This window comes from Tripterygium wilfordii, chromosome 12 (assembly GCF_013401445.1).
Source record: "Tripterygium wilfordii isolate XIE 37 chromosome 12, ASM1340144v1, whole genome shotgun sequence".
Classification (NCBI taxonomy): Eukaryota; Viridiplantae; Streptophyta; class Magnoliopsida; order Celastrales; family Celastraceae; genus Tripterygium; species Tripterygium wilfordii.
Window position 1 is genome coordinate 5,350,676 of NC_052243.1, and position 13,988 is coordinate 5,364,663.

The 13,988-nt window shown below is 35.7% G+C and overlaps 1 protein-coding gene across 1 annotated transcript; it reads right to left on the bottom strand.

Moving 5' to 3' along the window:
- Window positions 1-50: 50 nt before the first annotated feature.
- LOC120010248 (trafficking protein particle complex subunit 6B-like) lies at window positions 51-3,548 on the bottom strand. The gene is made up of 4 exons (XM_038860981.1): window positions 3,329-3,548; window positions 2,517-2,634; window positions 2,210-2,438; window positions 51-427 (listed from the first exon to the last, which is right to left on the bottom strand). The coding sequence occupies exons 1-4, from the start codon at window positions 3,478-3,480 to the stop codon at window positions 399-401; spliced, it is 528 nt and encodes a 175-aa protein (XP_038716909.1). The 5' UTR covers window positions 3,481-3,548; the 3' UTR covers window positions 51-398.
- Window positions 3,549-13,988: the final 10,440 nt, after the last annotated feature.

A 13,988-nucleotide genomic window follows, 5' to 3' on the forward strand; every position in this document is an offset into this window, starting at 1 on the left:
ACAAAGAAGATAAAGAATCACCAAAAAAAGAAGATAAAAGAACAAGAAACACAGGAAGAAAAAGCTATCATCTTAGCAAACCAAGAAGTATTATTTGTACACTCTGGTATAGAATATAATGCTAAACTAAACGCAATGAACATAGGCTAAACTATTACAATGATTCAGGTTTACTGACCTCAAAAACAAAATATTCTCGGAATCTTTGTCTTACACTAGAAAATTTGGTTTTAGAACCTCAATTTCAATACATTTCCATGTAAAATAAAAAGAAAATCACAGTTCATCTCTACACAAAACAGAAGGAAAAAGATGGGCTCGGCCTGTTGCAGTGCTTAACCTCAAATCTGCCATTAACTTTGAATCCCACCTTAATGCCACTCCCATAAAACGGGTACTCAGGCCTTTATCCGGATAACAAACGAACCTGTTCATGCATGCACCAGCACAATCACATCAAAGGTATCAGTCAAAAATGAAGAAATCAATTCAAAGTGATAGAGAGAACTTAAAAAGGTTGCATCTTTATCAAATGGATACAGAAATGGCTTTATAACAATTTCAAGCAAAGATGCAAGTTATCGGCAATTGTTTACTTTACAAATGTTGAGACAACATTCCAATCATTAGAAGTTTCTATGGCAGCAAGCTATCAAGAAAGTACCCAAAACAAAGTAAACAGGAAAAAAGTCATTTTTTTTTTGAGCAACCAAACGTAATACTATTTTTATAAAATATAAAAAATAGGGACTGTGAGTGAAGATATAAGACGGACTATTTCCAGAGGCCAAATATAAGAACTCAAAGGCAGCGAACATCAGTCTCTGCCAAATTTTATCTGATAGGAAGAGTCTTAACACATGATCCTAGCCGGAATAGCCTATCAAAATTGATAAACAATGACAATATGTTTTGACTATTTCCAATAAGGTCCTCAAACTCAATCTCTCCTGCAACTACTAATCAGAAGGCATGTACATTTTTCAGTTATAAGACATTTCCCTTCCACAGATTATGTTCCTGTCTTTCAATGTGTCCAGGTGTTAATTTCTTTGATCCAAGAGTGGATGGAGTTGTCCTGTAGATCCAACGTCAAATAATCATACAATTATACAAATACTGTCATTCACATTGCCATGATAGCCCTAAAAAATTCAAGAAACGGCCTGCTTAAATTATGAAAGAAATAGCACAAGGCTGTGCACACTAATCAGAGAGCAGGGACAAAAAGGAGAATCAATACTGCTTTCTCTAAATAACCATTTCTCATTAGAGCAGTCGGCAGTCCATACTCATGCGGATTCAAGCCCACAAATTGTCTACGATTTTAATAATATGGACAGGAAACCACAAGACAGAAGGTAAGAAACCGAGAATATTTCTACAGCAACATACAATGAGAAGCCACAAGCAATGCCCAAGTAAATAACACGGCAATATATTCCAAACAAGAAAAAGTTGACAATTTCATGTTCGAATCAGGGATAAGAATTATGAACTGCTATAAATGCTGCATATAAACAAAGTGCCACTTGAGCCACTAGAAAGCTAAAAAATTGAATAAGAGAACTGACTGATTTAAAGATGAACTGACAGACTTTAAATGTTTGCACTACACAAAGTTCATGACTAGTATAAACTATTAACTATTATGGACGATTGAAATCTAACAATAAACTAGCTTGGATAGCTTCAAACTTATAGTTGCTGGCAGGTGGGGAGATCATGTTGGGAGTTTAGAAGATGGCAAGAGCCATTTATTAATACTTGGAGTCAAAATGACTGAATTAAATTCATGGCTAACCAGTACAGTGAAGCTGTTTGGATGTATGTTAAAAAAACTCGGACATACTTAATCAGCAAAAACATATTAATATGCCAGGATACAAAATGATCAGCATACGGTTGAAGTTGGGACATAAAACATTCCCAGATCAAATACCTATAGCAGTGAAGTTAAGCACAGAGTTTGAACGGGGATCAACATTTAACTTTATGTTTGAAAGCAGCCACACAACTGAGCCTAAGGGTGTCAAAAGGCACACTGCTATAGTACAGGGCATGCCGACAGAGAATTTATATATTGAACGAAGCTTAGTTGACATTAGAAGTCACGTATGGAGGGAACATGATACAGTCGATACAAATTTAATGTACATAATATCAAAAAGCTAGTTAAAATCTGAGCTCATGATTTCTGGTTACTCACATGCTGGAAGGTTGGATACATCAGCAGAAACTGCACATGGAATTCCCAAGTTCGAAAGAGCTCCCCTGATAATTCCACATGGGAAATAGAGATGCATGCTTGTTGCTTGTGTCGCCTTGCTTTCACTAGCATCAGAAGGATCTTGAGATGCCCCACTATTTTCAAGTGAAGGGTCTACCGACATGCGTGCAAGCCAACGAAACTGATTATCTTGCAAGACAAATGTACCCTACAAGACAAATACAACCTTCTTGATAAACTCACAAAGTAATACAAGTTTCAATCCAGTTTAAATTCTTAAACTTACTCTATGATTTGTCTTTAAGTTGTCTATCTGTTTCTTGAAAACCTCAGACCAAAAATCCTTGCAGATGAATTTGATTGCCTCTAAATGATCAGTAAATCGTGGTCTTTCCATTGTATACCTGCCAATAAATTAAGTCTTGTTATTACCGGTAGCATGTTATCCTCAATGGAGTATCCACAGGAGGAAAGATCGCATTTTATTTGATTAGGGATCTAATACACATCAAACACGATATGTCATATCAACTCAAGTTTTCATTAAGACCATATGTGACAATAAACAAACCTTATGGTGCCGAAATCTTATTTCCTTACACTTAACTGAAGAGAATAATCACCTATGCTGCAGACGCCTAAAGATTTTAAGTTTGAGGAATACCCAAACCAGTTCAAAACAGGGAAAATGGTAACTGTAGTAGTACCTAATTTTGAGTGCACTGCCATGCTATCTTAAATTTCTCCAACAGATAACTAGATTACAATGCCAAAAATTTCAAAACTGATCGAAATCTAGCACCTGATCATTCCCTAACAAAAGTTACTAAATTAGAGCCAAATCATGAGCTCTTTCACTACTAGAAAATCAAACTTTTATTTTTCCTTTGCATACCTTATAAATTCTCAGTATCGAACAGCATTAAAAAGAAAAAAAAAATCAACCAAAATATCAACATCATCTTCCGATCCTTTACCACAAAAGTTAGGGTCGGGTAAGATAACAAAATATAACGAACAATAAAATCTCTACTCCGACAACGAAAATGATTAGAATCGAAATTGACAGGTTTTTCGATCAGGTGAGTGAAGTTTTACCGTTCGGAGAGCTGGTGGCCAACCTGATAACCAATTGCCTCGATCCGGCGGGCGGCGAGCTCAGGCTTATTGGCGAAGAAACGATCGCAGTAGGAAGCAACCATTTCTGTTAGTAGACTATCCACGCAGCTCTCAGACACCTCCTTCCCCATTCTCAGTCACTCTCTCTCTCTGATGGTGTTCGGTGTTCCTCTGTCGACGCTCTCTCTCTGTATTGTAGACTTGGGATTCAGTAATTCTCTGTGTTAATGGGCTTGAAACTCTATATTAGATTTGGCCCATTTATTTAAGATTTGCTTGAAGCTATTTATTGGACTTGGTCCATTGTTTTAAGATGGGCTTTAAAACTCACTTTATGATTTGGCCCATTATGACATTCAGATTTGTTCCTTACTTCTTTCTTAAGATGGGCTTTGAAATTTTGATTTGGTTTATTACATTAACCGAGCTTTATATACAGTTATTCCAGCTGCTAAGTTTTATGCATATGATTTCATACAAATGACGTCAGAAATTTTAAGTCCATAAATTTATTTGAATCCTGTTAACAGCTGGATCGGAGATACCAAATGTTGGGTGAAATCTTTATCATTTTCGGGAGTTATTATGATATGAAGAAGACAAATTATTGTTAACATTTTTTCAGCAATATAAAATAAACCTTTAGATATTGTCCCATTCTCTTTCTCAGTACATTGGCAAGTCGTAGTGTCAAGATTGCAACCAATATGTCGATATTTGACTTGTTTTCATATGAAAATTTGATCATTTCTCAATTGTGATTTGTAACGAATAAATAATTGATAAAATGTATTAGAATTGTTTTTTTTTTAAAAAAAAAAACGCCAGAAAGGAGGACAAGAAAAAACCTATTCTACAAGGCCCAACACATATTTGTCAAGCTAAATAGGAGGGTGTGGATTGCAACATTCTGTTAGGTTTTGTTATTCTAGACATTAGGTTTGTTTTGGTGATTTTTTAGCACTCAATCAATAAGTCCCTATTGTTAAGGGTTGCATTTTTTGTTTGATTTAGTCATACCACGTTATTAGGATTTGATAGACGTGGACTGGAGGAAGGGGCCGAGGCCGTAAGTTTTAGAGGAAGAGGAAGGGAAAGAGGCATACAAAACTTCGACCAGGCCACGGTGGATCGCTATAATTGGCATAAATTAGGGCATTTTGAATGGGAATGTCCAAGCAAGGACAAGGAGGCCAACTATGCACAGACTCAAGAAGGGATGTTGTTGATGGCGTTTGTGGATATGAATAAGACCAATAGAGAAGATATATAGTTCCTTGACTTGGTATGTAGCAATCATGTGTGGGAAGAAGGAAAAATTCTTGAATTTTGATGGAAGTTTCATAGATTTTGTGAAGTTGGGTAACATCAAGCATGGTCGTAATAGGAAAGGGTAATGCGCAATTGCAGGTGAATGGAATAGCACAGATCATCATAGTAGTATTTTATGTGCTGGAACTAAAGAATAATTTGCTGAGTATTAGGCAATTACAAGAAAATGAGCTATTTTGTTTGAACGTCGAAAGTGTATGGTGTTTCATCCCGAGAGAGGCTTAATCATGGAGACGAAGATGTCTTTGAACCAAATGTTCATACTGCTTGCTATATCTCAGCCTATAGCATCTACTTGTTTCAACACAATTAGATAAGATATGGTGCAACTTTGGCACTGTAGATATGGACACTTGAGTTTTAAGGGCTTAAAGACTCTTTAGCGGAAGAGATGGTAAATGGTTTACCACAATTTAGGTCTCCCTCAAGGCTATGCAAGGATTGCTTGGTAGGGAAGCAACAAAGGGACTCGTTTCCAAAGAAGAGCACTTGGAGAGCTTCACAAATTCTTCAATTAGTGCATGCTGATATTTGTGGACTGATCAAGCCCATCTCTAACAGCAAGAAAATGTATTTGATTACTTTCACTGATGACTTTTGGAAGAAAAACATGGGTTTACTTCTTGATAGAGAAATCAGAAGCCTTTGTTGTTCTCAAAGGATTTAAGATTAATGTTGAGAAGGAAACAAACAAGTTTATTAAAGGCTTACTTACTGATCGAGGAGGAGAGTTTACATCACAAGAGTTCACCAATTTTTTGTGATGTAAATGGAATACGAAGATAATTGGCAACTGCATACACACATCAACGGAATGGAGTTATGGAACGAAAGAATAGAACCATTATGAATAATGTTCATAGTATGGTTTCAAAAAAGAAAATGCCCCGAACCTTTTGAACTAAAGTAGTCAACTAGATGGTGCATGTCTTGAATCGAAGTCCAACATTGGCAGTGAAAAATAGAGACTCCAGAAGAAGCTTGGAGTGGAGTCATGCCTTCGATTGAGTATTTTAGAGTTTTTAGATGTATCTCTCATGTTCATGTGCCTCATTGGAAAAGAATTAAGCTAGGTGATAAGGTGTTGCGCTAGGAGTTAGTAAGGAGTCAAAGCCTTACATACTTTATGATCCAACTTCACAAAGGATCATAATAATCAGGGATGTTGTATGCGAAGAAGACAAGAGTTGGGATTGGATAAGAAGTATGAAGAAGTCATTGAGTGTGATTTGGAATGGGGTGATCATGAGGAGAAAGCGGTTGTATTTGATGAGAATGAAGAGGGAAGTGAATATGATCTTGATGTTGATATAGAAGAAGAAAAAACGAATTTTTCCTCCAATTCTTTGATCGAAGAAAGCTCTCCTAGCTCGAATGAAGGGAGGAATAGGAAACCACTAGTCTAGATGAGAGATCATGAAACATGAGAAGGACTTTCTAAAGAAGATAATGAAACTTATTTGACCATGTTTCCAGCTACTAATCCTATTCACTTTGAAGATGCAGTATAGAGTGGGAAATGGAGGAGAGCCATGGATGTGAAAATAGAAACAATAAAAAAGGACAAATGTCATGAACATCCTGTGGTTTAGACCATTTCAACATGCACCCCTTCCGATTCAAATGTAAAGAATTACACCCATATACTTTGTTTTCGAATCATTGTTGGTCCTTCTAACTATTAACTTAATAAAATTGAGAAAAAAAACCCAAATAGATAACAAGAGTTTGATTGGAATTATTATATGGGTTTTGTATGGTTATGATGATTGTTGAACCCGTGATATTCAAGTGGCCTTTGATCTAAGGATCATGGCCTCAAAACACCCTCTTTTAATTCCATCTCCAAGAACTCCGGGTGCCTAAGTCTTCTTGTCATACCAGCTTTATTTTACCCGCTTTGTTTGATTTACCCAAACCCAATTCAAGCCATCCAGGATCAGTTTCTGATAAGCTCATATTTTCTCTCATTTTAATACTATCTAAACTTTGTTTTTGTTAGAGGATTGGCTTTAAAAAAGACTTATTACTTTGTTTTTCTCATTTTCTGTTTTCTCTAGCATTTGGATGATTTTTTGATGAAAAATGGTTGATTTTGAGTATTTTTAAGAACCGTCTATTGGAGAATAAAGCTAAGACCTTGAAGAATGTTGGAGAATATTTTGGGAATTTTCGGTGAAGCCAATTGACCCAGAATTTGAAGGCAAGTTGACCTGAAATATGATCTCGGCAGAACTGCGCTATCTGTGAAGAAATAGGTTTAGAATATTCCTCAGAATTTTTCTAGAGATGTGTGAGATGGCCCTGGAAAGCTAAGACATCAAGCTTCAATTTACATATTTTTGGAGATTTTTATGAAGGGCGGAACATGGAAAAAATGTTCGACACATCCAGCAGTGCAGTTTCCTAATCAAAGAAAAGTCAACCTCTTCCCTTTTTGTTGGGTTTATTGTTTTGGAAACCAAGGGTAAGTTTCCTTGGAGTTTTAGTAATTGTTGTAGAGGAAGTATAGGGTTTGAGAGAGCTATTTAAGGAGGACTTCAGAAGATTCTCAGAGACTTTCAGACGTTCAACACTCGGACATTCAACCTACTTTTCTAGGGTGTTCTCCAACCTTTCTTTTGGTGTTCATTCATGACTATGTGTAACTAAAAACTTTTGCTAGGGCATGATGAAATCTTAATATGATTCTCTAGTTTGTTTATTGTTCTTATCTTTGATTGCTCTTTTGATGTTGGATTTCTAATCACTGTGTTATATACTTGTTTGATTGCTGGGATGATTGGCCACCAACTAAGTTTTCAATTAAGTAATTTGATGCAAGCTCACGTAGATACCATACGGGGTTTGGGACCAGCTTCTTGTGATTAGGAATTGGGAACGCCTAGGGTAGATACCATACTCCTAGGGTTTACATGGCATGTTAATGAATTCTTGCACTTAAGGACATCTTGCATGTTCATATTTGAGTTAGATACCATAATCAAATTGCATGTTAGGATAAACGAATTAGCCTAGATACCATAGGTAATTCATGCCTTAGTGGATTCACCAGCAACATCGATTGAGTGGATTAAAGGTGAGATAATCAACAAGTAGAGAGGATTATTAAGATGGATTCATTGTCCTAGTGCTTTCATAAATTTGCTTTCACAACCAAAATCAACAATTTTGTGTTTTCTTTACTTCGTTACTTTGATTTCATTGTTTGCTATCTACAATCAACCATATCTCAAGAATTGTTTCTTTTGCTAAGTTTAGTATAGTAGTTAATCGTATTGTTTGTCCAATCCTTGTGATTCGACCTCGTTCTTGCATAACCTATTCTACTACAGTCTTGTGCGCTTGCGAGTATTTTAATTTGGGAATTTTGTTTGCTTATTTTAAGCGATCGAAAATTACTATCAATTTCTAGAATGGATTCAATAAACCCAATTGAGAATTCCAAGGTTCTTCAAAAGAAGTCAGTTTTATTGATTTGGGATCAAAATCGATGAAGTATGGATCAAGAGAGTTGATTTTGAGGGGTTTAATTAGCATAAAGAGATCAAAGATGAGGATGCTAGATTAGTTCATTTAAATGATCCTGCAAAAGACAAATGAGAGGTTTAAGTTTGTTGGGAATTTGATTCAGACTGCAAAGTATTCACTTCTGACCACCTTGCCCAAGAACTTGTTTGAGTAGTTCCATAGAGTTTGAACAGTTTCATAGTGTTGCATACATATATTTTCTTGTTATTGTTCGTGTTTAATCAACTTCCCCAGGTTGCAGTCTTTGGTCAGGGAGCTTCAATATTGCCTCCAGCCTTTGTTCTTCTTGTTACTACAGTTACAACAAACATAATGGTTGCAATTTGCTAGGGCATGGATGCCAAAAAGTAATGTTCTAATGGGTCAATAAAAATTTCCGAGTTCCAATAATGTCAATATGTTGACTTAATTTTGGTGTGTCATGGAAGTATCATGCCCATATCTTTGCTCTCAGGTGAACCCCACATCACACATTCACATTTCTACACAAAAATCAATATCGGACTCCACCTATATTACACAAAAATCAAATCAACAAATTTATACCATTATACCAATACATTTTATTGTCTTAGCCACATTAACAAAACACATCTCACAATACAACCACATCAACAAAACACAAATCCACATACATTATCCATTCCCCATAAAAAAACCACCATTATGGTTGCTCTTAAGGATGGATATGAGGACTTGGGGGTGACACAAATCAAGACAATGAGGTGCATGATATTTTTTTGATAAGCAAGAAAGAAATGTAATAAGAACTAAAGTACAAGATACGAGGGGCATACCCCAAGAAAAGAGCCCATGGAAAACTCATTGCCATGACATGAAGGCATGAGCTCAAACAAAACTTAGACTAATAAAAGAGAAGACATAAGTGAACAAACATCACCAAAAAACTCAAAGTGTTGAGAAAACACCATACATACTCTACTTCCAAGACCATAAACCATATATGCAAAGAACCCAACTGCACATCATGATAACCCCTAAGCTTGATAGAGTCGTGGACACTCATTCATATCTTTGAAAGGCGCCAAAACAGTGAGCTTACCCTTCACCATTTTCATAACAAAGTCGATCACAAACCGAGAAAGCCTTAAAGATTGTTCATGACATGTAATATTACTTTCATACCATAACCCATATACCATACAGGACAAGCAAAGTTTAGCAATAATTTTTAGCAAATTGTTACCTTTTAGTCGAGTACATGCCCAATCAACCAAATCAGACCAGGGAAGGGAAGGCCACATTATCCCCGTACAGGAACTAATATGCTGCCAGACTTCAGAAGAAAAAACACACTCGAAAAAGAGGTGTGAATGAGTATCATCATAGAAGCCACATAAATAACAAGTTGGGGAGACATGCAACCCAAAACTCACCAACCTATCCATCGTATATAGTCGCTTCGAACAAGCTATCCACATAATAAACCCTGGGAATGTGCCCCTTAAACCAAAGAATGTGATGAGCATTATTTTCTAGGCGCTTGGACCGCAAGAATTCTCACGTCGATTTAATTAAAAAAATCAAGAACTGTCCCCCTGCCAAAGAACTTAATCTTTCCTTCCATGTCTTGGTCGAAAAATCAATAGTCTCCCACATATCATATAATTCAGGCAGCTCAACTGGAAATTGCCACTGATTACTAGAAATAATCCTTGCCACCTTTGAATTCCATGACAATCTTGAAGACGCAGCCCGCCAAGCCGAAATCCTGGTACTCAATGGTCCACTAGGCAACCAAAAATCAATCCACAACGCAGCATCTTTCCCATCTCCAATACGATAACGAAAAAGGTTGCTACACCAATCCCTACATTGAAGAATTTTCCGCCAACTCCACGAAGGACTATAAGGAATACTTAAGTGCGAGAAACTCCTATCCTTAATAAGATAACAATGAATCTAGTTAACCCACAAGGAGTCTCCACTATTCGACAAAATACACCAAACATGTTTCAAAATTGCTGCCCGATTCTAGTCTTCCAATCTTTTAATACCCAAACCCCTTCTTCTTCAGAAAACGAATAGAGTCCCATGCAATCTTAGCACTTCATGGTGAAAGAGATATTTTGGCGGAAAGAATACTCTCAATACACTGAACACTACTGATCGGCAAAATAAATACAGAACACTAATACACTTGTATGGAAAAGAGAGCTTATTTAATACATACATATATATATATATATATATATATATATATATATATATATGTTACATATTCTTATATAATATATAATATAAATTATATTAGATTATATATATATATATATATATATATATATATATATATGTAACGTATTGGAATTGTTGAGATTGATTAATTAAAACTCGTGGTGACCATCATTTTAATTGTGATAATATATTTATTATTATTATCATGGATTTTTATCAAACTTTGTTAGATGGAGTAGGAATCGATCATAGGCTATTTTCTATGGTTATTTTGGTTTGGTTATCCGAACATATATGGTCCGGTTATGGATTCTAAAATATCATAACCGAATCAGTTCAGACATTTTAGTTTCGATTAAAAATCGAACCGAAAACCGAATGGACGCCCCTATTTCTCTCCATTTGGGAGAGTAATAGAGGAATGAAACAAAGGTTGTGCACTGCTGAGAATAGTATGAGTGCATACAATGTGATCACTAGCACAACTATCAAGTTTCCATGAAAAAGTGTTAAAGGAAGTGTCATACGAGGATGATGAAGGAGGAACATGCGAGACATTACCTGCGACTGCAGAAACAAAAGGTAAAGTAGGTGAAGCATTGAAATTGCTACCTGACGAGGAAGGAGCGGAAGACAAACTGTCACTCTATTGAGGAAAATTAGAACTCATGTTGAGAAAAATTAATAAGTTGAGTACACAGTTCAAGAGGCATCTGTAATGCGAATTGAGGTGAATCTAATGATGGTTGACCCTGTGAGTTATTAGCATAATGGGCTCGATCAGGACAAAAGTTGTCACCACAGCATTGTTGACGTTTTGGTTGACCTATGGGTAACCATGGAGTTAACCAACTCCGATACCATTTAAGGACTGTAATTTCCAAAGGAAAACCAGATAAACAAAGATTTACTTTGTTAAAGAAAATATACATCCTATACTAACCTAGGGGTGTACAAAACCCGTTACCCAATCCAACTCGAGAAACCCGACCCAAACCCGTGTCAATGAGGATCATATATGGGTCATATATTTCTAACCCATATTTAAAATGGGTCGGGTGAGGATTGTGTTTTTTTGACCCGACCAAACCCCATTTAGGATTAAATGACATAGTTTATACTTTTATCTAAATATACTAATATATGAATGTATTACATGTTATACTAAGATCTATCCATACTAGTCACAACCCTTAACTGTTAAATGTAATATGAAATTTTTTATATTAATCTTTAATTCTTTAATCCTTAGTTTTTTATACTAATCCTTAATTTATTAACTTAAATTAATTTCTTAGTGTATGAGTTCAAACCTGACCCAACCCAACCTAAAATGAGGTCGGTTGAGGGTTGAAGGAACCCTCATCTGAACCTATGCGAGTCGGATGAGATCTCTCTCCAAACCCGACCCACCCGACCCATGTGCACCCGTAGACTAACCTAAATACCCAAATCTGTCAAAAAGAAAGAATAAAATAATCATTAAAACACTGTAAAAAAAAGGCTCCAATATGTCCCGCCCAAAGAGACTTAGATGTTACGGTGTCACAGTGCCGTTTTAGTGCTTAACACTTCGTCATATTCTTTCCATTTCTCGTTTTCGAGAGAGTGCTCAACACTTTGTATTCTCTTTCCATTTCATCATCTTCAAGAGAGTGTTCAACACTTCGTACTTGTCTTTCCTCATCGTCTTCAACAATTCTTTCGAACGAAACAAAATTAGTCATGTCTAGCAAATTTTGTTATGTATCACGCTCGTTGCGATGACTTTTTTCTCGATCTATCTTGGGATAATCGATCGTATATCCTATACATCTCCTAGGAATTCAACAATCACCTTGTCCGGCGGTAAGATGCCCCATAACTAGAATAAAAATTCCTCCGTAACTATCAACTTAAAGTTCCGCTCCAAAGGTTTAACCAATATGTGCGCATCAAGGACTAGGTCGGAATGGTTCACCTCTGTCAATATTGTGGCAGAGGGTTCGGTTAATCCATAGTTTTTAAAACCGTACCGTGCATTAAACCGTCTAGGCTGAAGGTTTTCGAGGTTCAACCGGTACGATAAATGTTGAACCGTTGGTTTTTTATGCACATAAAATTAATAAATATTGATATATAATATATAGTATATACTGTATAATATATAGTATATAGTATAAGTATGAATTGTAAATAATAGATATAATACAATATAATTACCACAATTGAAATTCCAAATAAGATTCTCAAACTCTAATAACTATGAATTAAGGAGAATATTTAATTCTAAAGTAATTCTTTGAAATTTGAACTTATTTTGAGTTAATAAAAATTAAAAAAAAATTGTAAAAAATGAGAAGTGAAAATTAAATCGTGAAAGCAATGAAAATTGAAAAGGATTTTGTTTTGAATTAAAATTAGTAAAAATAGACAAGTTATATATGCATAATCATTTAGGCCAAAGTTGTATTTTTCATACTAAATAAAACTCGTCGGTTTTTTAAGGTATGAAAGGTTCACTGTACGATACGGTTTTGACGGGATATTGGATGTTTTGACTGTTTGAATGCTTAAATGGTATTTTAGATGTATCGTACTGTTGAACCTCACAGTTTGAGGTTGAACCGCCGATACGATGCGGGTTTAAAACCTATGGGTTAATCTTTCAATTTCAACGACGGATGATTTCGAGTCTTATCTTCAAATGTACTTGTCAGAGAACGATGAAGATGAATTTTTCGATTTCAAAGGGGGATTGACCTACGCCTAAAGCCCTAGTCGGACCTAATCCAAAAATGAGAGAAAGGGGGTCATCATATGTGTGATGTTTTAAAAATTTACATCTGTCTTAAAAAATGGATCTTGATACACCACTCTAAACATCTCAAAATTTATGCAACAATAGTAGTGTCAAGCACTTGAGTCCTTCACTCACAATGGGTGCAATCTCAAGTACTACAAAATAAACTTATTAACTATCACCATCCCCTTCCTTCCAAAATAAAAATTTCTCTGAGTTGATATATTCTGCTTCATTTGTTTCCTGATTACCATTATACAAATCAATTGCTCATTGGTTAGATATTTTACACCACACTCCACATTTTACATGCTCTGACAAATTCTCTCACTCATGAAAGACATTTGTTTTTGTCTTTTATGTATGAGCATGTTCATTTCTGTATAATATGTCATCAATCTCATCATATCCCTTCCTTCATAAATGCACAAGAAGAAATTTCAGAAAAGATAGAGTTTAATGGCAATCAAAAAATGAAATCAAGACATAGTTTGGGGTTTGAAAGCAAGTAAGAACTCAAACTTCATCAACGAATTTGTCTTAAATCATACCCAAAAGTCAGAGATCAACCTAACCCGAAATCTATGTTCCATGTTGGAGCAACCTTTGTACAAATAAGAAGAAATTTACTCACATGCACAGTCGATCTAATCTTCATTCAATAGCTCACAGATATGACGATGGTGCTTGAGGAGATGCAATTGTGTATCATTTTTTGTCATTCTGTTTTGTATCCAGCGATGTTTGGGAAAGATGTGGTCGAAGATAATAGAAAAAAAAGTGAGATAGAAGTGCGAC